A 26178-nucleotide genomic window follows, 5' to 3' on the forward strand; every position below is an offset into this window, starting at 1 on the left:
TCTCTCTAGTGCCACCTATTGGAGGTAATTATGCTATAAGTCTCTAGTGCCACCTATTGGAGGTAATTATGCTATAAGTCTCTCTAGTGCCACCTATTGGAGGTAATTATGCTATAAGTCTCTCTAGTGCCACGTATTGGAGTCAATTACGCTATAAGTCTCTCTAGTGCCACCTATTGGAGGGAAGTACGCTATCAGTCTCTCTAGTGCCATCTATTGGAGGTAATTATGCGATAAGTCTCTCTAGTGTCACCTATAAGAGGTAATTATGCTACAAGTCTCTCTAGTGCCACCTATTGGAGGTAATTATGCTACAAGTCTCTCTAGTGCCACCTATTGGAGGGAATTATGCTATAAGTCTCTAGTGCCACCTATTGGAGGGAATTATGCTATAAGTCTCTGTAGTGCCACCTATTGGAGGTAATTATGCTATAAGTCTCTCTAGTGCCACCTATTGAAGGTAATTATTCTATAAGTCTCTCTGGTGCCACATATTGGAGGTAATTATGCTATAAGTCTCTCTAGTGCCACCTATTGGAGGTAATTATGCTATAAGTCTCTCTAGTGCCACCTATTGAAGGTAATTATGCTATAAGTCTCTCTAGTGCCACTTATTGGAGGTAATTATGCATTAAGTCTCTCTGGTGCCACCTTTTGGAGGTAATTATGCTATAAGTCTCTCTAGTGCCACCTGTTGGAGGTAATTATGCTAAAAGTCTCTCTAGTGCCACCTATTGGAGGTAATTATGCTAAAAGTCTCTGGTGCCACCTATAGGAGGGAATTATGCTATAAGTCTCTCTAGTGATGCCTATAGGAGGGAATTATGCTATAAGTCTCCCTGATGCCACCTATTGGAGGTAATTATGCTATAAGTCTCTCTAGTGCCACCTATTGGAGGTAATTATGCTATAAGTCTTCTCTAGTGCCACCTATTGGAGGTAATTATGCTATAAGTCTCTCTAGTGCTACCTATTGGAGCTAATTAAGCTATAAGTCTCTCTAGTGCCACCTATAGGAGGGAATTATGCTATAAGTCTCTCTAGCGCCACCTACTGGAGGGAAGTACGCTATCAGTCTCTCTAGTGCCACCTATTGGAGGTAATTATGCTATAAGTCTCTCTAGTGTCACCTGTAGGAGGCAATTATGCTATAAGTCTCTCTAGTGCCACCTATTGGAGGTAATTATGCTATAAGTCTCTCGAGTGCTACCTATTGGAGTTAATTACGCTATAAGTCTCTCTAGTGCCACCTATAGGAGGGAATTATGCTATAAGTCTCTCTAGCGCCACCTATTGGAGGTAATTATGCTATTACTCTCTCTAGTGCCACCTATTGGAGGTAATTATGCTATAAGTCTCTCTAGTGCCACCTATAGGAGGGAATTATACTATAAGTCTCTCTGGTGCCACCTATTGGAGGTAATTATGCTATAAGTCTCTCTAGTGCCACCTATAGGAGGGAATTATACTATAAGTCTCTCTAGTGCCACCTATTGGAGGTAATCATGCTATAAGTCTCTCTAGTGCCACCTATTGGAGTCAATTACGCTATAAGTCTCTCTAGTGCCACCTATAGGAGGGAATTATGCTATAAGTCTCTCTAGCGCCACCTATTGGAGGGAAGTACGCTATCAGTCTCTCTAGTGCCACCTATTGGAGGTAATTATGCTATAAGTCTCTCTAGTGTCACCTATAAGAGGTAATTATGCTATAAGTCTCTCTAGTGCCACCTATTGGAGGTAATTATGCTATAAGTCTCTCTAGTGCCACCTATTGGAGGGAATTATGCTATAAGTCTCTAGTGCCACCTATTGGAGGGAATTATGCTATAAGTCTCTCTAGTGCCACCTATTGGAGGTAATTATGCTATAAGTCTCTCTAGTGCCACCTATTGAAGGTAATTATGTTATAAGTCTCTCTGGTGCCACCTATTGGAGGTAATTATGCTATAAGTCTCTCTAGTGCCACCTATTGGAGGTAATTATGCTATAAGTCTCTCTAGTGCCACCTATTGGAGGTAATTATGCTATAAGTCTCTCTAGTGCCACCTATTGAAGGTAATTATGCTATAAGTTTCTCTAGTGCCACCTATTCGAGGTAATTATGCTATAAGTCTCTCTAGTGCCACCTATATGAGATAATTATGCTCTAAGTCTCTCTAGTGCCACCTTTTGGAGGTAATTATGATATAAGTCTCTCTAGTGCCACCTATTGGAGGTAATTGTGCTATAAGTCTCTCTAGTGCCACCTATTGGAGGGAATTATGCTATAAGTCTCTCTAATGGCACCTATTGGAGTTAATTACGCTATGAGTCTCTCTAGTGCCACCCATTGGAGGTAATTATGCTATAAGTCTCTCTAGTGCCACCTATTGAGGTAATTATGCTATAAGTCTCTCTAGTGCCACCAATTGGAGGTAATTATGCTATAAGTCTCTCTAGTGCCACCTATTGGAGGTAATTATGCTATAAGTCTCTCTAGTGCCACCTATATGAGATAATTATGCTCTAACTCTCTAGTACCACCTTTTGGAGGTAATTATGCTATAAGTCTCTCTAGTGCCACCTATTGGAGGTAATTATGCTATAAGTCTCTCTAGTGCCACCTATTGGAGGTAATTATGCTATAAGTCTCTCTAGTGCCACCTATTGGAGGTAATTATGCTATAAGTCTCTCTAGTGCCACCTATTGAAGGTAATTATGCTATAAGTCTCTCTAGTGCCACCTATTGGTGGTAATTATGCTATAATTCTCTCTAGTGCCACCTATTGGAGGTAATTATGCTATAAGTCTCTCTAGTGCCACCCATTGGAGGTAATTATGCTATAATTCTCTCTAGTGCAACCTATAGAAGGGAATTATGCTATAAGTCTCTCTAGTGCAACCTATAGAAGGGAATTATGCTATAAGTCTCTCTAGTGCCACCTATAGGAAGGAATTATGCTATAAGTCTCCTTAGTGCCACCTATTGGAGGTATTCAGGCTATAAATCTCTAGTGTTACCTATTGTAGGTAATTATGCTATAAGTCTCTCTAGTGCCACCTCTTGGAGGTAATTATGCTATAAGTCTCTAGCGCCACCTATTGGAGGTAATTACGCTATAAGTCTCTATAGTGCCACCTATAGAAGGGAATTATGCTATAAGTCTCTCTAGTGCCACCTATAGGAGGGAATTATGCTATAAGTCTCTCTAGTGCCACCTATTGAAGGGAATTATGCTATAAATCTCTCTAGTGCCACCTATTGGAGGTAATCAGGCTATAAGTCTCTAGCGCCACCTATTGGAGTTAATTACGCTATAAGTCTCTATAGTGCCACCTATAGAAGGGAATTATGCTATGAGTCTCTCTAGTGCCACCTATTGGAGGTAATCAGGCTAGAAGTCTCTAGTGTCACCTATTGTAGGTAATTATGCTATAAGTCTCTCTAGTGCCACCTCTTGGAGGTAGTTATGCTATAAGTCTCTAGTGCCACCTACTGGAGGTAATTATGCTATAAGTCTCTCTAGTGCCACCCATTGGAGGTAATTATGCTATTACTCTCTCTAGTGCCACCTATTAGAGGTAATTATGCTATAATTCTAGTGCCACCTATTGGAGGTAATTATGCTATAAGTCTCTCTAGCACCACCTATTGTAGGTAATTATACTATAAGTCTCTCTAGTGCCACCTATAGGAGGGAATTATGCTATTAGTTTCTCTAGTGCGACCTATTGTAGGTAATTATGCCATAAGTCTCTCTAGTGCCACCTATAGGAGAGAATTATGCTATAAGTCTCTCTAGCGCCACCTATTGGAGGGAAGTACGCTATCAGTCTCTCTAGTGCCACCTATTGGAGGTAATTATGCTATAAGTCTCTCTAGTGTCACCTATAAGAGGTAATTATGCTATAAGTCTCTCTAGTGCCACCTATTGGAGGTAATTATACTATGAGTCTATCTAGTGCCACCTATTGGAGTTAATTACGCTATAAGTCTCTCTGATGCCACCTATTGGAGGTAATTATGCTATTAGTCTCTATAGTGCCACCTGTAGAAGGGAATTATGCTATAAGTCTCTCTAGTGCCACCTATAGGAGGGAATTATGCTATAAGCCTCTCTAGTGCCACCTATTAAAGGGAATTATGCTATAAGTCTCTCTAGCGCCAGCTATTGGAGTTAATTACGCTATGAGTCTCTCTAGTGCCACCCATTGGAGGTAATTATGCTATAAGTCTCTCTAGTGCCACCTATTGGAGGTAATTATGCTATAAGTCTCTCTAGTGCCACCAATTGGAGGTAATTATGCTATAAGTCTCTCTAGTGCCACCTATTGGAGGTAATTATGCTATAAGTCTCTCTAGTGCCACCTATATGAGATAATTATGCTCTAACTCTCTAGTACCACCTTTTGGAGGTAATTATGCTATAATTCTCTCTAGTGCCACCTATTGGAGGTAATTATGCTATAAGTCTCTCTAGTGCCACCCATTGGAGGTAATTATGCTATAATTCTCTCTAGTGCAACCTATAGAAGGGAATTATGCTATAAGTCTCTCTAGTGCAACCTATAGAAGGGAATTATGCTATAAGTCTCTCTAGTGCCACCTATAGGAAGGAATTATGCTATAAGTCTCCTTAGTGCCACCTATTGGAGGTATTCAGGCTATAAGTCTCTAGTGTTACCTATTGTAGGTAATTATGCTATAAGTCTCTCTAGTGCCACCTCTTGGAGGTAATTATGCTATAAGTCTCTAGCGCCACCTATTGGAGGTAATTACGCTATAAGTCTCTATAGTGCCACCTATAGAAGGGAATTATGCTATAAGTCTCTCTAGTGCCACCTATAGGAGGGAATTATGCTATAAGTCTCTCTAGTGCCACCTATTGAAGGGAATTATGCTATAAATCTCTCTAGTGCCACCTATTGGAGGTAATCAGGCTATAAGTCTCTAGCGCCACCTATTGGAGTTAATTACGCTATAAGTCTCTCTAGTGCCACCTAGAGGAGGGAATTATGCTATACGTCTCTGTATCGCCACCTATTGGAGTTAATTACGCTATAAGTCTCTATAGTGCCACCTATAGAAGGGAATTATGCTATGAGTCTCTCTAGTGCCACCTATTGGAGGTAATCAGGCTAGAAGTCTCTAGTGTCACCTATTGTAGGTAATTATGCTATAAGTCTCTCTAGTGCCACCTCTTGGAGGTAGTTATGCTATAAGTCTCTAGTGCCACCTACTGGAGGTAATTATGCTATAAGTCTCTCTAGTGCCACCCATTGGAGGTAATTATGCTATTACTCTCTCTAGTGCCACCTATTAGAGGTAATTATGCTATAATTCTAGTGCCACCTATTGGAGGTAATTATGCTATAAGTCTCTCTAGCACCACCTATTGTAGGTAATTATACTATAAGTCTCTCTAGTGCCACCTATAGGAGGGAATTATGCTATTAGTTTCTCTAGTGCGACCTATTGTAGGTAATTATGCCATAAGTCTCTCTAGTGCCACCTATAGGAGAGAATTATGCTATAAGTCTCTCTAGCGCCACCTATTGGAGGGAAGTACGCTATCAGTCTCTCTAGTGCCACCTATTGGAGGTAATTATGCTATAAGTCTCTCTAGTGTCACCTATAAGAGGTAATTATGCTATAAGTCTCTCTAGTGCCACCTATTGGAGGTAATTATACTATGAGTCTATCTAGTGCCACCTATTGGAGTTAATTACGCTATAAGTCTCTCTGATGCCACCTATTGGAGGTAATTATGCTATTAGTCTCTATAGTGCCACCTGTAGAAGGGAATTATGCTATAAGTCTCTCTAGTGCCACCTATAGGAGGGAATTATACTATAAGTCTCTCTGGTGCCACCTATTGGAGGTAATTATGCTATAAGTCTCTCTAGTGCCACCTATAGGAGGGAATTATACTATAAGTCTCTCTAGTGCCACCTATTGGAGGTAATCATGCTATAAGTCTCTCTAGTGCCACCTATTGGAGTCAATTACGCTATAAGTCTCTCTAGTGCCACCTATAGGAGGGAATTATGCTATAAGTCTCTCTAGCGCCACCTATTGGAGGGAAGTACGCTATCAGTCTCTCTAGTGCCACCTATTGGAGGTAATTATGCTATAAGTCTCTCTAGTGTCACCTATAAGAGGTAATTATGCTATAAGTCTCTCTAGTGCCACCTATTGGAGGTAATTATGCTATAAGTCTCTCTAGTGCCACCTATTGGAGGGAATTATGCTATAAGTCTCTAGTGCCACCTATTGGAGGGAATTATGCTATAAGTCTCTCTAGTGCCACCTATTGGAGGTAATTATGCTATAAGTCTCTCTAGTGCCACCTATTGAAGGTAATTATGTTATAAGTCTCTCTGGTGCCACCTATTGGAGGTAATTATGCTATAAGTCTCTCTAGTGCCACCTATTGGAGGTAATTATGCTATAAGTCTCTCTAGTGCCACCTATTGGAGGTAATTATGCTATAAGTCTCTCTAGTGCCACCTATTGAAGGTAATTATGCTATAAGTTTCTCTAGTGCCACCTATTCGAGGTAATTATGCTATAAGTCTCTCTAGTGCCACCTATATGAGATAATTATGCTCTAAGTCTCTCTAGTGCCACCTTTTGGAGGTAATTATGATATAAGTCTCTCTAGTGCCACCTATTGGAGGTAATTGTGCTATAAGTCTCTCTAGTGCCACCTATTGGAGGGAATTATGCTATAAGTCTCTCTAATGGCACCTATTGGAGTTAATTACGCTATGAGTCTCTCTAGTGCCACCCATTGGAGGTAATTATGCTATAAGTCTCTCTAGTGCCACCTATTGAGGTAATTATGCTATAAGTCTCTCTAGTGCCACCAATTGGAGGTAATTATGCTATAAGTCTCTCTAGTGCCACCTATTGGAGGTAATTATGCTATAAGTCTCTCTAGTGCCACCTATATGAGATAATTATGCTCTAACTCTCTAGTACCACCTTTTGGAGGTAATTATGCTATAAGTCTCTCTAGTGCCACCTATTGGAGGTAATTATGCTATAAGTCTCTCTAGTGCCACCTATTGGAGGTAATTATGCTATAAGTCTCTCTAGTGCCACCTATTGGAGGTAATTATGCTATAAGTCTCTCTAGTGCCACCTATTGAAGGTAATTATGCTATAAGTCTCTCTAGTGCCACCTATTGGTGGTAATTATGCTATAATTCTCTCTAGTGCCACCTATTGGAGGTAATTATGCTATAAGTCTCTCTAGTGCCACCCATTGGAGGTAATTATGCTATAATTCTCTCTAGTGCAACCTATAGAAGGGAATTATGCTATAAGTCTCTCTAGTGCAACCTATAGAAGGGAATTATGCTATAAGTCTCTCTAGTGCCACCTATAGGAAGGAATTATGCTATAAGTCTCCTTAGTGCCACCTATTGGAGGTATTCAGGCTATAAATCTCTAGTGTTACCTATTGTAGGTAATTATGCTATAAGTCTCTCTAGTGCCACCTCTTGGAGGTAATTATGCTATAAGTCTCTAGCGCCACCTATTGGAGGTAATTACGCTATAAGTCTCTATAGTGCCACCTATAGAAGGGAATTATGCTATAAGTCTCTCTAGTGCCACCTATAGGAGGGAATTATGCTATAAGTCTCTCTAGTGCCACCTATTGAAGGGAATTATGCTATAAATCTCTCTAGTGCCACCTATTGGAGGTAATCAGGCTATAAGTCTCTAGCGCCACCTATTGGAGTTAATTACGCTATAAGTCTCTATAGTGCCACCTATAGAAGGGAATTATGCTATGAGTCTCTCTAGTGCCACCTATTGGAGGTAATCAGGCTAGAAGTCTCTAGTGTCACCTATTGTAGGTAATTATGCTATAAGTCTCTCTAGTGCCACCTCTTGGAGGTAGTTATGCTATAAGTCTCTAGTGCCACCTACTGGAGGTAATTATGCTATAAGTCTCTCTAGTGCCACCCATTGGAGGTAATTATGCTATTACTCTCTCTAGTGCCACCTATTAGAGGTAATTATGCTATAATTCTAGTGCCACCTATTGGAGGTAATTATGCTATAAGTCTTTCTAGCACCACCTATTGTAGGTAATTATACTATAAGTCTCTCTAGTGCCACCTATAGGAGGGAATTATGCTATTAGTTTCTCTAGTGCGACCTATTGTAGGTAATTATGCCATAAGTCTCTCTAGTGCCACCTATAGGAGAGAATTATGCTATAAGTCTCTCTAGCGCCACCTATTGGAGGGAAGTACGCTATCAGTCTCTCTAGTGCCACCTATTGGAGGTAATTATGCTATAAGTCTCTCTAGTGTCACCTATAAGAGGTAATTATGCTATAAGTCTCTCTAGTGCCACCTATTGGAGGTAATTATACTATGAGTCTATCTAGTGCCACCTATTGGAGTTAATTACGCTATAAGTCTCTCTGATGCCACCTATTGGAGGTAATTATGCTATTAGTCTCTATAGTGCCACCTGTAGAAGGGAATTATGCTATAAGTCTCTCTAGTGCCACCTATAGGAGGGAATTATGCTATAAGCCTCTCTAGTGCCACCTATTAAAGGGAATTATGCTATAAGTCTCTCTAGCGCCAGCTATTGGAGTTAATTACGCTATGAGTCTCTCTAGTGCCACCCATTGGAGGTAATTATGCTATAAGTCTCTCTAGTGCCACCTATTGGAGGTAATTATGCTATAAGTCTCTCTAGTGCCACCAATTGGAGGTAATTATGCTATAAGTCTCTCTAGTGCCACCTATTGGAGGTAATTATGCTATAAGTCTCTCTAGTGCCACCTATATGAGATAATTATGCTCTAACTCTCTAGTACCACCTTTTGGAGGTAATTATGCTATAATTCTCTCTAGTGCCACCTATTGGAGGTAATTATGCTATAAGTCTCTCTAGTGCCACCCATTGGAGGTAATTATGCTATAATTCTCTCTAGTGCAACCTATAGAAGGGAATTATGCTATAAGTCTCTCTAGTGCAACCTATAGAAGGGAATTATGCTATAAGTCTCTCTAGTGCCACCTATAGGAAGGAATTATGCTATAAGTCTCCTTAGTGCCACCTATTGGAGGTATTCAGGCTATAAGTCTCTAGTGTTACCTATTGTAGGTAATTATGCTATAAGTCTCTCTAGTGCCACCTCTTGGAGGTAATTATGCTATAAGTCTCTAGCGCCACCTATTGGAGGTAATTACGCTATAAGTCTCTATAGTGCCACCTATAGAAGGGAATTATGCTATAAGTCTCTCTAGTGCCACCTATAGGAGGGAATTATGCTATAAGTCTCTCTAGTGCCACCTATTGAAGGGAATTATGCTATAAATCTCTCTAGTGCCACCTATTGGAGGTAATCAGGCTATAAGTCTCTAGCGCCACCTATTGGAGTTAATTACGCTATAAGTCTCTCTAGTGCCACCTAGAGGAGGGAATTATGCTATACGTCTCTGTATCGCCACCTATTGGAGTTAATTACGCTATAAGTCTCTATAGTGCCACCTATAGAAGGGAATTATGCTATGAGTCTCTCTAGTGCCACCTATTGGAGGTAATCAGGCTAGAAGTCTCTAGTGTCACCTATTGTAGGTAATTATGCTATAAGTCTCTCTAGTGCCACCTCTTGGAGGTAGTTATGCTATAAGTCTCTAGTGCCACCTACTGGAGGTAATTATGCTATAAGTCTCTCTAGTGCCACCCATTGGAGGTAATTATGCTATTACTCTCTCTAGTGCCACCTATTAGAGGTAATTATGCTATAATTCTAGTGCCACCTATTGGAGGTAATTATGCTATAAGTCTCTCTAGCACCACCTATTGTAGGTAATTATACTATAAGTCTCTCTAGTGCCACCTATAGGAGGGAATTATGCTATTAGTTTCTCTAGTGCGACCTATTGTAGGTAATTATGCCATAAGTCTCTCTAGTGCCACCTATAGGAGAGAATTATGCTATAAGTCTCTCTAGCGCCACCTATTGGAGGGAAGTACGCTATCAGTCTCTCTAGTGCCACCTATTGGAGGTAATTATGCTATAAGTCTCTCTAGTGTCACCTATAAGAGGTAATTATGCTATAAGTCTCTCTAGTGCCACCTATTGGAGGTAATTATACTATGAGTCTATCTAGTGCCACCTATTGGAGTTAATTACGCTATAAGTCTCTCTGATGCCACCTATTGGAGGTAATTATGCTATTAGTCTCTATAGTGCCACCTGTAGAAGGGAATTATGCTATAAGTCTCTCTAGTGCCACCTATAGGAGGGAATTATGCTATAAGCCTCTCTAGTGCCACCTATTAAAGGGAATTATGCTATAAGTCTCTCTAGCGCCAGCTATTGGAGTTAATTAGGCTATAAGTCTCTCTAGTGCCATCGAGAGGAGGGAATTATGCTATAAGTCTCTGTAGCGCCACCTATTGGAGTTATTTACGCTATAAGTCTCTATAGTACCACCTATATAAAGGAATTATGCTATAAGTCTCTCTAGTGCCACCTCTTGGAGGTAATTATGCTATAAGTCTCTAGCGCCACCTATTGGAAGTAATTATGCTATAAGTCTCTCTAGTGCCACCGATTGGAGGTAATTATGCTATTACTCTCTCTCTAGTGCCACCTATTGGAGGTAATTATGCTATAATTCTCTCTAGTGCCACCCATTGGAGGTAATTATGCTATAAGTCTCTCTAGTGCCACCTATAGGAGGGAATTATACTATAAGTCTCTCTAGCACCACCTATAGGAGGGAATTATGCTATAAGTCTCTCTAGTGCCACCTATTGGAGGTAATCAGGCTATAAGTCTCTAGCGCCACCTATTGGAGTTAATTACGCTATAAGTCCCTATAGTGCCACCTATTGGAGGTAATTATGCTATAATTCTCTCTAGTGCCACCTATTGGAGGTAATTATGCTATAAGTCTCTCTAGTGCCACCTATTGGAGGTAATTATGCTATAATTCTCTCTAGTGCCACCTATTGGAGGTAATCAGGATATAAGTATCTAGCGCCACCTTTGGGAGGGAATTATGCTATAAGTCTCTCTAGTGCCACCTATTGGAGGTAATTATGCTATAATTCTCTCTAGTGCCACCCATTGGAGGTAATTATGCTATAAGTCTCTCTAGTGCCACCTATAGGAGGGAATTATACTATAAGTCTCTCTAGCACCACCTGTAGGAGGGAATTATGCTATAAGTCTCTCTAGTGCCACCTATTGGAGGTAATCAGGCTATAAGTCTCTAGCGCCACCTATTGGAGTTAATTACGCTATAAGTCCCTATAGTGCCACCTATTGGAGGTAATTATGCTATAATTCTCTCTAGTGCCACCTATTGGAGGTAATTATGCTATAAGTCTCTCTAGTGCCACCTATTGGAGGTAATTATGCTATAATTCTCTCTAGTGCCACCTATTGGAGGTAATCAGGATATAAGTATCTAGCGCCACCTTTGGGAGGGAATTATGCTATAAGTCTCTCTAGTGCCACCTATTGGAGGTAATCAGGCTATAAGTATCTAGCGCCACCTTTAGGAGGGAATTATGCTATAAGTCTCTAGTGTCACCTATTGGAGGTAATTATGCTATTACTCTCGCTAGTGCCATGTATTTGAAGTAATCAGGCTATAAGTTTCTCTTGTTTCACCTATTGGAGGTAATTATGCTATAAATCTCTCTAGTGCCACCCATTGGAGGTAATTATACTATAAGTCTCTCTGGTGCCACCTATTGGAGGTAATTAAGCTATAAGTCTCTCTGGTGCTACCTATTGGAGGGAATTATGCTAGAAGTCTCTTGAGTGCCACCTATTGGAGGTAATTATGCTATAAGTCTCTCTAGTGCCACCTATTGGAGGTAATTATGCTAGACGTCTCTCTGGTGCTACCTATTGGAGGGAATTATGCTAGAAGTCTCTCTAGTGCCACCTATTGGAGGTAATTATGCTATAAGTCTCTCTGGTGCCACCTATTGGAGATAATTATGCTAGAAGTCTCTCTAGTGCCACCTATTGGAGGTAATTATGCTCTAAGTCTCTCTGGTGCCACCTATTGGAGGTAATTATGCTATAAGTCTCTCTGGTGCCACCTATTGGAGCTAATTATGCTATAAGTCTCTCTGGTGCCACCTATTGGAGCTAATTATGCTATAATTGTCTCTAGTGCCACCTATTGGAGGTAGTTATGTTATAAGTCTCTCTGGTGCCACCTATTGGAGGTAATTATGCTATAAGTCTCTCTGGTGCCACCTATTGGAGGTAATTATGTTATAAGTCTCTCTGGTTCTACCTATTGGAGGGAATTATGCTATACGTCTCTCTGGTGCCACCTATTGAAGGTAATTACGCTATAAGTCTCTCTGGTGCCACCTATTGGAGGTAATTATGCTATATATGTCTCTAGTGCCACCTATTGGAGGTAATTATGCTATAAGTCTCTCTGGTGCTACCTATTGGAGGGAATTATGCTATAAGTCTCTCTGGTGCCACCTATTGGAGGTAATTATGCTATAAGTGTCTCTAGTGCCACCTATTGGAGGTAATTATGCTATAAGTCTCACTGGTGCTACTTATTGGAAGTCCAAGTATATACTTGATAAGTCTATGTCCAAATCTTTACCTAGGCAAGCACAATGACTCATGATTAGTGTTGAGCATTCCGATACTGTAATATCGGGTATCGGCCGATATTCGCGGTATCGGAATTCCGATACTTAATTCCGATACTTTTACAATATCGGATACCGGAATCGGAAGTTCCCATAATGCCTGCGCTCTGCAGTGTCTGTGAAGGATGACAAGTTGGATGGCAGCGCGATCCAGCCTGTCATCAGAATGCCATCCCAGCGGGGGAGAATTCTCCTGATTGTTTAAAAGCCGGCGGGCGGTATAAAGCCGCCGGCTTTTAAACAATCACACAGCCCCATACTGCTTCCCCGCAGCCTCCCACCCCGATCCTCCGCTCCCCTCGCCACCTCCCATCCCGATCGTAAGTTAGGACCGGACGGGGAGCGCAGCTCACAGGAGCGGGGAGCGAAGGACCCGGGCGGGGAAGCCGGCAGTGAAAAGACTTCACCGCCGGCTTTCCCGTTCTGTGCTGCGCTTTCCCGCCGGTTATTTCAAATGAACAGCTGAGGTATCAGGTGATGCCGATCAGCTGTTCATTTGAATTAGCCGCGGTGCCCTCAGAGGGTTCATGTGAGTTCATGCTTGACTGCATGAACTCACATGAACTTTCCCACGGCCGCACAGGTCAGCCTCACCTCCCAGACCATCAGCCCGTCATGATTAGTGTGTGTGCGGGGTGTGTGTGCGGGGTGTGTGTGCGGGGTGTGTGTGCGGGGTGTGTGTGCGATGTGTGCGGGTGTGCGCGATGTCTGTGCGATGTGTGCGGGTGTGTGCGGTGTCTGTGCGATGTGTGCGGGTGTGTGCGGTGTGTGTGCGGGTGTGTGCGTGCAGGCAGACATAGGCCGATGTGACACTACTACTCCCATCGGCCTATGTCTGTCCCCCGTCCACTCCTGCCAGCAGGATCAGCTCGATGGGAGCAGTAGTTCCCATCAGCCTGATCCTGCTATTTAAATTACCCTACTGTGTCCCCAATAAATGTTAAATACATGTCATTGGTGGCCAGTGGTTACCTAAAAGAAATTAGTTCATACATTACCTGTGCCCGCCGATCGCCACCTAAAATAAAGTAAAAAATAAAAAACTACACCTATACTCACCTAGACACCTAATTCCCCGAAGCCATCGATCTCCTGTAATAAAATATAAAATAATAAACCACAACCTTATCCTTACCCCTCCGGAGTAGTCCACGAGTGTCCCACGAAGATCTCCAGTTTAGAGCAGCCACATAGAATGTGACCGCTCTGAACCGCTGCCGCCGCTAGAATGACGGGGCCGTAAGGGTTCACCGGAGTTCAGGCAGCGCTGCTCCGGTTAGCTCCTTTACGGCCCTGCTGTATCGTGAGAAATTCCCACGGTACAGCAGTGCCGTAAAGGAGGTCTCCGGAGCTGCGCTGCCTGAATGCACTCCGGTGACCTCAGTCAGTGGCTCCCGCTGACGGGAGCGGACGTGTTCCCGGCAGTGTGAGCTTACAGCAGCCATGCACAGCTGTCACCATCTCCAGATGTGACAGCTGTGCATGGGAGATCAGCGCAGGAACGTGGACAGGTAACTATTATTTTTAGTAAACTAAGAATTAAATAAAATTGTGTGTTTTATTTCAAATAAATTATTTTTTTCTGGGTGTAGTGTGTTTTTTCTTTTTAACACTTTGTAGGTTAGTAATGGGGGTGTCTTATAGACGCCCATCATTACTAACCTGGGCTTCATGGCAGCTGGCGCTGATATGAACCCCACCACTATTACCCCCTGCCACCGCACCAGGGCAGCGTGGAAGAGCGAGGCTAAGTGCCAGAGTTGGCGCATCCTATGGATGCGCCATTTCTGGGGCGGCTGACGACTGGTGTTTCTAGCCTGGGAGGGGGCCAATATTCATGGCACCCTTCCTGGGCTATTAATATCAGCCCCCAGCTGTCTGCCTAGCCTTTGCTAGCTATTAAAATAGGGGGGACCCCACGTCATTTTTTTGGGGGGGGTCCCCCATTTTAATAGCTAGTAAAGGCTAGGTATTCAGCTGGGGGCTGATATTAGTAGCCTGGGAAGCTCCATGGGTTTTACCCCCTTCCCAGGCTTCAAACATCTGCCCCAGCCGTCTGCTTAACCTCCGCTAGAGACTAAAATTATGGGGGATCCCACGCCATTTTTTTTTTAAATAAATCCTTTATTTTAACACTAAATGACATTTGAGGAGTTAATAAAGATGCAGTCCCTAAATTATTATTTATTTTTTAATTAATTTTTCCCAAAACTTTTGACGTGGGCTTCGCCATATTTTTGTATGCCAGCCAGGTACAGCATCCAGCTTCTATGAACGCGCCATTTTCCGGGGCGGCTGCGGACTGCAATTTTTAGCGGGGGGCAGAAAGCTTGGGCCTCCCTGCGCTGCGGATTCCAGCCCCCAGCTGCCTAGTTGTATCTGGCTGGACACAAAAATAGGGAGAAGCTCCACGTTTTTTTTTTTTTAATTATTTCATGAAATTCATGGAATAATTAAGAAAAAAAGGGCTTCCCTATATTGTTGTGTCCAACCAGGTACAAATAGGCAGCTGGTGGTTGGGGGCAGCCCGTTCCTGCCTGCTGTACCTGGCTGGACCCAAATATGGTGCAAAGCCCCACGTCAATTTTTTTTTAATTATTTCAGGAAATTCATGAAATAATTAAAAAAAAATTATGTGGGGCTTCGCCCTATATTTGTGTCCAGTCAGGTACAGCAGGCAGGAACGGGCTGCCCCCAACCACCAGCTGCCTATTTGTACCTAGCCGGACACAACAATATAGGGAAGCCCTTTTTTTCTTAATTATTCCATGAATTTCATGAAATAATTAAAAAAAAAAATACGTGGGGCTTCGCCCTATTTTTGTGTCCAGCCAGGTACAACTAGGCAGCTGGGGGCTGGAATCCGCAGCGCAGGGAGGCCCAAGCTTTCTGGGCCCCACCCGCTGCAAATTGCAGTCCGCAGCCGCCCCGGAAAATGGCGCGTTCATAGAAGCGCCATCTTCTGGCGCTGTACCCAACTCATCCAGGGCCCAGGTGCGGTGGCTCACTGGGTAATAAAGGGGTTAAGGCCAGCTTGGCATTATCAGCTGGCCCTAAGCCAGAAATTCATGGGGTCACGCCAATATTAGACATGACCACCATGAATTTCTAGTAAAGTATTTAAAAAAAACACAAACACCCAGAAAAAAGTCCTTTAATTGAAATAAAGACACAATTCTTTATTGTTCTAAATTAAACCATACTTACAGTCACGCCCATTCCAGCTGAAGCCAACGATCTCCTGCAATAAAAGTAAAATAATAAAGCAACCTCATCCTTACCTTTCCATGGTTCCCAGGACAGCTTCAGCTCTGCTACATCGAGATGACAGGCTGGACCGCAGCAGAACGCTGCCATCCAGCCTGTCATCCCGCAGACACTGAGAAGCGCAAGCATGCTTGCGCTCCTCAGTGTCTCGCTGTGACGGCATCCAGATGAGCCGAGGTCATGTCCAATGAACTCAGCTCACCTCATGCACGTCACTGACAGCGTGGGAAAATTCTCCTGCACTCAGCGCTTCAGCGTGAGAATTTTCCCACGCTGTCAGTGACGTGCATGAGGTGCGCCGAGTTCATTGGACATGACCTCACCTCATGCACGTCACTGACAGCGTGGGAAAATTCTCACGCTGAAGCGCTGAGTGCAGGAGAATTCTCCCACGCTGTCAGTGACGTACATGAGGTGAGCCGAGTTCATTGTCGGCTCATCTGGATGCCGTCACAGCCAGACACTGAGGAGTGGAAGTATGCCTGCGCTTCTCAGTGTCTGCGGGATGACAGGCTGGATGGCAGCGTTCTGCTGCGGTCCAGCCTGTCATCTCGATGTAGCAGAGCTGGAGCCGTCGTGGGAACCATGGAAAGGTAAGGATGATGTTGCTTTATTATTTTTCTTTTATTGCAGGAGATCGTTGGCTTCAGCTGGAATGGGCGTGATGGTAAGTATGGTTTAATTTAGAACAATAAAGAATTGTGTGTTTATTTCAATTAAAGGACTTTTTTCTGGGTGTTTGTGTTTTTTTTAAATACTTTACTAGAAATTCATGGTGGTCATGTCTAATATTGGCGTGACCCCATGAATTTCGGGCTTAGGGCCAGCTGATAATGCCAAGCTGGCCTTAACCCCTTTATTACCCAGTGAGCCACCGCACCAGGGCCCTGGATGAGTTGGGTACAGCGCCAGAAGATGGCGCTTCTATGAACGCGCCATTTTCCGGGGCGGCTGCGGACTGCAATTTGCAGCGGGTGGGGCCCAGAAAGCTTGGCCCTCCCTGCGCTGCAGATTCCAGCCCCCAGCTGCCTAGTTGTACCTGGCTGGACACAAAAATAGGGCGAAGCTCCACGTTTTTTTTTTTTAAATTCATGAAATTCATGGAATAATTAAGAAAAAAAGGGCTTCCCTATATTGTTGTGTCCGGCTAGGTACAAATAGGATGGATGCGCCATTTCTGGGGCGGCTGACGGCTGGTGTTTCTAGCCTGGGAGGGGGCCAATATTCATGGCTCCCTTCCTGGGCTATTAATATCAGCCCCCAGCTGTCTGCCTAGCCTGTGCTAGCTATTAAATTAGGGGGGACCCCACGTTATTTTTTTTGGGGGGGTTCCCCCATTTTAATAGCTAGTAAAGGCTAGGTATTCAGCTGGGGGCTGATATTAGTAGCCTGGGAAGCTCCGTGGGTATTACCCCCTTCCCAGGCTTCAAACATTTGCCCCAGCTGTCTGCTTAACCTCCGCTAGAGCCTAAAATTAAGGGGAACTGTAGCACCCTGAGGATTCGGCTGCTACAGGGGTATTACACCTCAAGCCAGAGGTGTGGTATTCCACTCCCGGGTAAGGATGGAGTGTGGAACTGAGCTCAGAAAGCTGCATGCACTACACACATCCCATTTCCGAGGAACAGACCAACGGTACTCCCACTTAGAAATGTGCAGGTACGACAGAGTCTGTTCCTGGCTGGAGTGGGAGGGGGGTGGTACATCCCAGTAGTGTAGGGGCAGATAGGGGGAGCAGCCTGGGTAAAGTTAGGAGCTCATTGGGTGCTGGTCACCTGAGCTCACACATAGAGGGAGTATTTAAGGTGGGCACCATCTAAGATCAGGGTCAGTCAGCCTGTTGTAGTGAAGACTTTGCAGAGCAGTGGAAGAAAGCAGAGGAGCAGAGCAGCCCAAGGCCCAGAGAGAGTGAGAGAGGAGAACAAGAAAGACCCAGAGAGGGGGAGACAGAAGGAACTCTGAGAACCCAAGTACAACCCTAGGGTGAAGAGTTGGCAACAGGGTACCGGATCCCAAACTGGTGGGGGCTAAAGCATACCTCAGCCAGAGACCGGAGGCCGTGGGCAGGATCTGCCACGGCCACCCACCACATCCACCCTGAAGGCAAACCACGTGTAGGGTCAGGGAACCCAAGGCCAAGGGTCTCCCAACAGAAGGCCCGAGGGAGCTGGACCTAGGTGGATCCCTGGTGGGGACGGCCAGAAGAAAGGACAAGAAGGAGGGCTCAGGGACACGCTCCGGACTTGCTTGGGGGTTGGCTGAATCCAGGACCTGGTGGACGCAGCACGGCTCGGGTGGTCACTCAAGGCCGGAGTGACCGGAATATCTGCAGTAAGTAAACACCCTGAACTGCACAACCCGACTCTGTCTTTAATTATCATCTACGCTGCACCACCACAACCCCCATCCTCTGCACCTGACCCCCTGAGGCCATACCCCTCCCGTTGGGGGTTATACTATCTAAAGCTGCACCAACACCATCAGCCTCAGCGGACCCTGCTGCAGCGGCGGCCGTAGTGACCGCAATTCAACGGGTGGCATAGTCGACATAAAGAACTTTAGTAACATCAGTAAGGACTGCCACACACTGAGCTTGACACCCTGGGCACGGACCGGGTCACAGCCACTCGGAGACTACAACCCCCATCTGATCCGGCTCCGGGTATTCCCCTAAAGAATATGGCCCAGGGGGCGCGTCAGAACCCCACGCCAATTTTTTTTTAAATAAATCCTTTATTTTAACACTAAATGACAAGTACAGTAATCAACACTGTCACTGTACTTCATATATATGTGACTGACATGTTTCTATCTATCTAATCTATGTGTGATTCTCTATTCTGTCTGTTATAAATTGTCGAGTACCGATGCTGAATTGCCGGCCGGCTTTCTTAAAGAGACGGTGCATGAAAACACTATTATTTTTTTAAATAAATCCTTTACACTAAATGACAAGTACAGTAAGCAACACTGTCACTGTACTTCATATATATGTGACTGACATGTTTCTATCTATCTAATCTATGTGTGAAGCTCTATTCTGTCTGTTATAAATTGTCGAGTACCGATGCTGAATTGCCGGCCGGCTTTTTTAAAGAGACGGTGCACGAAAACACTAATATTTTTTTTAATAAATCCTTTACACTAAATGACAAGTACAGTAAGCAACACTGTCACTGTACTTCATATATATGTGACTGACATGTTTCTATCTATCTAATCTATGTGTGATTCTCTATTCTGTCTGTTATAAATTGTCGGGTACCGCTGCTGAATTGCCGGCCGGCTTTTTTAAAGAGACGGTGCACGAAAACACTAATATTTTTTTTAATAAATCCTTTACACTAAATGGCAAGTACAGTAAGCAACACTGTCACTGTACTTCATATATATGTGACTGACATGTTTCTATCTATCTAATCTATGTGTGAAGCTCTATTCTTTCTGTTGTAAATTGTCGGGTACCGGTGTATGCCGCTGATGAATTGCCGGCTTTTCATGTCATTCTACATTATTCTTAGTTGTTTTCCTTCATGTAGAATTAACCTACAAGGAAAGAAAGGGTTTATTTTCATTCCGATATTTGTGTCCCATTGACTTGCATTGGTTTCCGGTATCGGAATCGGCGATATCCGATACTTTTTGGGTATTGGCCCGATCCAATCCGATACAATATTTCCTGATATCGGAAGGTATCGCTCAACACTACTCATGATCAGTGGCATCGCTAATATAGAAGATGGGTCATTCGGAGATCAAGATTAGGGAGTAAAAGTTTTATTCTATAGGGGCACAAGGGAGTATTATTACTTTTTATAGAGGCACTTAGAGAAGATGTTTACTTTTTAAAGGGGGTCACAAAGGGACATTTTTACTTTTTAAAAGGGGCATTTTTAGTTTTTAAAGAGACACTCAGATAGCATTATTACTTTAATAGAATATTAGGGGGATAGGGACTGTTAAGAGTGCACTTTTCTGGGGCTTTAAAATTGGGCATTTTCGTTACGGCCAAGCTCTTCCAGTAACAGGTTAAACTAATAGGGGGATGAATAAAGTATTGAACAACTTAATACTTTTTAGACAGGTATTCTGTTCTTCTATATTTACGGAGTATGGTTCTGAAATGACAAAAATATCTGCTAGATGGGGTTCTAGCTTATAGTACCGCAATTTTTTCAAGAATGTCCCCTCTTTTTACAAGCAAAACAATCAACAAAGGCTGAACTAGGAAAGGTTAAGGCGAGGGCAGATTGGCAAAGCACTGGTTCGGTTCTCGACAATTTGGCTTGATAGTGTAAGAAGATGGATAAATGGGAGATTTGCACAGTTAAAGCATAACTGGGTGTCTGCAAGCAAGTGCAGCCACCTACTGGCCAAAGATTGTAGGGCAAGAGAAAGTGGAAAGAACTGCATTAGCAGGAACTGCAGATCGTAGAGCATGGTTCCAGAAGGGAACAGTTTGGAGGAGTCACCTGGTTAGGTGATAGCTGTGTCGCAGTTAGTACTTATTAAAAGGACCAGGAGGGCAGTGAAGAGAAAAGTTGACGCCTGGACCTGTAGCAGGATGGACTTGTGGTGCAACGAAATTGGCTTATAGCCGCCATTACAAGTCACCATACCCAAGTGAAGAATCGAGTGACCAGACCCAAGTGAAGAATCGAGCGAGGTGTCGAGTGAAGAATTGAGTGACCAGACTGAAGTGAAGTATCGAGAAAGGTGTCGAGTGATGAATCAAGTCACCAGACCCAAGTGAAGAATCAAGCGAGGTGTTGAGTGAAGAATCGAGTGACCAGACCCAAGTGAAGAATCAAGCGAGGTGTTGAGTGAAGTATCGAGTGACCAGACACAAGTGAAAAATCAAGTGAGGTGTCGAGTGAAGAATCGAGTGACCAAACCCAAATGAAAAATCGAAGGACCAGACCCTAGTGAAGAATCAAGTGAAGTGTCGAGCTAAAAATCAAGTGACCAGACCCAAGTGAAGATCAAGCGAGGTGTTGAGCGAAGAATCGAGTGACCAAATCAAGTGAGGAATAGAGTGACCAGACCCAAGTGATGAATCAAGCAAGGTGTTGAGTGAAGAATCGAGTGACCAAACCAAAGTGAGGAATCGAATGACCAGACCCTAGTGAAGAATCAAGAGAAGTGTTGAGTTAAAAATCAAGTGACCAGACCCAAGTGGGGAATCAAGCGAGGTGTCAAGTGAAGAATAGAGTCACCATACCCAAGTGAAGAATCGAATGACCAGACCTGAGTGAACATCAAGCAAGGTGTCAAGTGAAGAATCGAGTGACCAGAGCCATGTGAAGAATCGAGCGAGCAGTCGAGTGAAGAATCGAATGACAAGACACGAGTGAAGTGACCGAGACCGGAGCTAAGTGAACCGAGTGAAGAATCGAGTGAGCAGAACCAGAGCCACAAGAAGCGAGCAGATTGCACTAGAGAGACATTCATGAGATCTGCGATGTGAGGTGTAGAAGTATGATGCAAGGGGACCGGGGCCGCGCTTCAGGGACGGAGGTGGCCAGGGTAACGTGTTCTAGAAGCGACTTAATTTTGTATCTTAAACCTTCAAATTGATGTGTTAAGAGTAATAAACAATCCTTGGTTCAGTCACCGCTGTGTCCTCATCTTCTGCGGAAGGTTTCCATCCCTCCAACAACAAAACTAACAATGAAGCAGCAGACAAAGACTTCACCCGCAGCCGTCCAAGCAGATTACACAAATCAAAGGATGATGATTAATACGGAGTCAGGCCCATAGTGGGAGCGGTGATTTATATCTGCGGAGCCGCAGCTCCAGGGCAGCTCCCGAGCCTGGATTTCTTTATTAAGGCCTTGTACCATTTTGTCTCCGGTGAAAAGTAGTTGTGTCTTGTGCAATTCAATATTCCTTTATGTAGTTCATAACCTCGGCCGAGCCAAGGAAAGTCTTCAGTCTGGCTCCTAGGCAGGAGAAATAAGACGAGGCGTAGACTCCAGACGCCCTGCGCTCAGTGACATTTTTTAGTTTATCTGTATTTATTTTTATTGGACGTTTTATAGACCCGAGCGGCTGCGATCATTTAGTATCTATGAAAACAGCATCCAGTTATCTGGAACATGACGGCCCAGTGTTACACGTATGCCGCCGCGGGCACATTGTTACTGGTGAGGATCACGACATTGTACAATCTGTAATCCACATCGATCGTGATCATTGCAGACGAGAGAGAATTAGTCTGTTCTGGAGTATATGGAGCAGAAAAATATCAAATATCTAATATCTACATAGCATCTATATAATATCTATCCATCTTTCTATCTCGTAAATATCTCATATCTACCTATTAATACCCATCTGTCCAGGCTTGGACTGGCCCACAGGAGAACGGGTGAATCTTCAGTAGGCCACTGTGCAGAAATAAGCTACTCATCCTCCAATATGAGCAGTAGATGGTCCAGTACATGCGATCCTCTATGTACAGAGAGAAGCATCTCCTCTTCCTTCATTCAACAACCTACTCAGTGTATTATTATATAAAAGCAGAGATACAATTGTGAAAGGGGGTAATGTAATATTTGCATGTAGCTGAAAAGTGACCACTCAAGTCAATATTACCAGTGGGCCCTCGTCATTTATCTATCTATCTGTCAAGGGTGTGTCAGGTGTGACAGACAGTCGCTCTGGATCCAGCTGTAGAAGGTCACTGCGCTTGGCATTGCAGACGCCTTCTTAATCCTCTCATCTCTGTAGTATAGTTATATCCTTCTTCCTTTAGGACCCTGCAGCGACCTCCACCTTCTGCTGCTGATTGACACACCCTTGCTTGGTAGTTGAAAACTCTCAGTTTCCATAGAGAGTCGCCGGTGAAAGTTCTATGTACCTCTGTGCAGGCTAGGAGTACTAGTAGTTGGCTAATCTCGTCTTTGGTGCCCTTGTAGGACAGTTGGCGTCATCTCTCTGGTGTCTGCTCAAGCTAAGTGTATCTCCTTTGTTTGCTTACCTTGTTGTCTTTAGTTTGTAGTGGGGCCTGACTAGTGCTCACCCCATCCCTTCCCTACCTATGGCCTAGCTCTTTTCTATCACATTTCTTGTGTCATTTCTTGTGTCAACATCAATAGTCAGTCCTAAACAAAAACTCAGAACAGGCGCTCCACTATGGACAACAAGGATTCGTTGACTACACGCAGGTCCCTTTAGTGGGACGCCCATCAATCAACTGATTTTTGGGTAAACCTGGTATTAAATGTTCAATTTCCCTACAGCGCCACAACAGAAAAAACTATGCATTACACAGTGCCCATTCACATCAGAGGGTTGCCTGCGTCATACAGGACAGCCCAGGTCCTCCAGTAGCTGCTCCTAACCTCTGACAATGAGATCGGCATCCTGAACAGACGACCATCAATCTTCAGAATAGGGAAGATCAATGTTTTGTAAACACTTAGAATGTTTCATACACAGAAAAATCAGGAATTAAAGGAGCACTTACCTCTTTTTTGGTAAATTCGGGTGGGTGGTCATTTTTATCATCGATGACAATAGTGGCTGTGGCTGTTCCTATTAATCCCACATCCAGGCCGGCCATGTCCTTGGCCTCCACGATCAGCTCATACTGGGGGGCGATCAGCGTCTGGAAGACAAGAACATAACAGCAATGAGTATTAATCTATGTGCCATGTATAATACTGGGAGAAGAAGGGCCTTCGGAGCCCCTAAAGTACTCGGGCTACCCCTGCCCCCTCTATTGTGATGGCAGGGCTGAATGTGACAGAGGTAATGCCATGATGAAAGTGGATACAGCAGCACAGAGTATTTCAGCAAATGACTTGGCTCTTGTTGTAGATAATCTGTTTAGATCAGTATGTAATAATATGAAAAGGGTTAAAAGAATCTGATGGAAAAGCCAATGAATGATGTAGCAGCACAGAATATTTCAGGAGACAAGTACTGTTTACTCTGACACCTGCACCCTAGAAATAATGGAGTCAAATGATAACACACTCTGAAGACAGGTCCACCTATCATTGTGCTGACAGATCCCATTATTAGGCTGCTTTAACTCTTTCCTTTCCAGATTGCCACTGAAGAAGAGTATGTTGCTTTTGGAACAAGCAGTGACCTGTATGCTTATGTTAGTGCGGACAGGTTTGCATGTGACGGAGGTAGAATAATGATGTCAAAATGAAAAAAAAAAGACAAGAAGAACAATGCCATGTGCTTGTAGAAAGAGGAATAATACCAGCAGCACAGAGTTTTTCAGTAGAGTAGTGTGTTGACTTTGTAGAAAGCAGTGACCTGTCTTGTTGATCTGAGTGAAGGAAGGTATTGCATATGATGGAAGTGGAGTAATTGTATCAAGAGAAGAATAGAGACAAGTGAAAAACACCAAGTGTTAAAAGAAAGAGGAATGCTGCCAGCAGCACAGAGTATTTCAAGAGAGAAGGGTGTTGATCTTGCAGGAAACAGTGACCAGTCTGTCTGCTCGTGTCAGTGATAGGTTTACATGTGACACAAGTAGAGTAACTGTCAAAATAGGAAAAAAAAAGATAAGTAGGAAGATGCCATGTGCTTGTTGAAGGAGAAGAATAGCAGCACAGAGTTTTTCAGAAGACTAGTGTGTTGATCTTGTAGGAAGCAGTGACCTGTCTGTTCATATTCGCGATAATAGGGTTGCATGTGACAGAAGTGGAGTAATGGTGTCAAGAGGAGAATAGAGACAAGAGAAACGACAGAAAGTACTGGAAGGAGTAATGCGGCTAGCAGCACAGAGTATTTAAGGAGAGGAATATGTTGATTTTGTAGGAAGCAGTGACCAGTCTGCTTATTTTAGTGAAGACAGGGTTGCATGTAACATGAATGGAGTAATGTTATCAAGAATAGAATAGGGACAAGTGATACACACCGAGTGCTATAAGAAGGAGGAATGCGGATAGGAGCACAGAGCATTTAGGGAGAGGAGTATGTTGATATTGTAGGAAGCAGTGACCAGTCTGCTTAGGTCAGTGAGGACAGGGTCACATGTATATGAGTGGAGTAATGATTTCAAGAGGGTAAAAGAGACAAGAGAAATTACACAAAGTGCTAAGAGGAGTATAGCGGATAGCAGCACAGAGTATTTAATTGGAGAAGTATGTTGATTTTGTAGGAAGCATTGACCTTCTACTTATGTTAGTGAGGACAGGGTTGCATGTAATATCAGTGGAGTAATGGTGTCAAGAGGGTAATAGAGATAAGAGAAATGACCCATAGTGCTAGGATGAGTATTGCAGCTAGCAGCACAGACTATTTAAGGAGAGGAGTATGTTGATTTTGTATGAAGCAGTGACCGGTCTAATTATGTTAGTGAGGACGGGGTTGAACATATCACAAGTAAAGTAATTTTATCAAGAGACTAGAGACGAGTGATATACAATGCATGCTAGAAGAAGGAGGAATGTGTCTGGTAGCACAGAATGTTTAAGGAGAGGAGTATGTTGATTTTGCAGGAAGCAGTGACCTGTGTGCTTATGTCAATGAGGATAGGGTTCCATGTAACACGAGTGGAGTAATTTTATCAAGAGGAGATTAGAGACAAGTGATATATACCTGCCTGCTAGAAGAGGAATGTTGCTAGCAGCACAGAGTATTTGAGGAGAGGCATGTGCTCATTTTGGGAGAGTTAAGACCGTCAATTACGCAAAAACGAGAATGGGATGCCAAAGACTGAAAATTAGACCGGCTATGACTGAAGGGCACAAGTTCTGCAGCAGAGGAGGCTCTGGGATGTGCCCCCCACGGGGCTTTCTTAGTATTTCTGCTGCTTGAGAAATAGGCATAATTTGGAGAGAAAATAAAGTTGTAAGGAAAAAGTTCACACTCAGTAACAATAAAAAATCTGCAAGCTCAGCTACTCCAAAACATTACTTCCCAGATTACAATGGAAACATCAAGGAGAATTTCCTCCTATTTCCCAGCAGGGGATGTGCTGCCCGCGGAGCAGGCGCGGAGATCTCTCCAGGAAAGAAAACTCCACCGCCTGAAAACTTCAACTACAGCAGAATAAGAAGCCCCCAACTGCCGACTTCACAGTCTTTTGTCTTTAATAGATTGTGGATTTCTTCATACAAGGGTGGTTTTCAATATGATCATTTCTGTGCCAATTTACCAGCTAATGTTGTTTTACGCAGAACAGTTCCTTAAGTGACTGAACATTGAGGCTCTGATTGTTTCCGAGCAGGTGCAAGATGAGTTCTGAGAAAACGACTTAAAAATAAGCATAGACT

General features: G+C 43.5%; 1 protein-coding gene across 1 annotated transcript in view; it reads right to left on the minus strand.

Annotated features, from left to right (window-relative positions):
- Positions 1 to 26178, minus strand: part of CDH13 (cadherin 13) — a 1051953-nt gene that overhangs the window by 199234 nt on the left and 826541 nt on the right. Inside the window, exon 8 of the mRNA XM_073659781.1 lies at positions 23406 to 23546. Within this exon, the coding sequence (XP_073515882.1) occupies positions 23406 to 23546 (141 nt within the window). The remainder of the gene's footprint in view (positions 1 to 23405; positions 23547 to 26178) is intronic.

Source organism: Phyllobates terribilis, unplaced genomic scaffold (assembly GCF_046119375.1).
Source record: "Phyllobates terribilis strain yellow unplaced genomic scaffold, ASM4611937v1 Scaffold_14__1_contigs__length_39327217, whole genome shotgun sequence".
NCBI lineage: Eukaryota > Metazoa > Chordata > Amphibia > Anura > Dendrobatidae > Phyllobates > Phyllobates terribilis.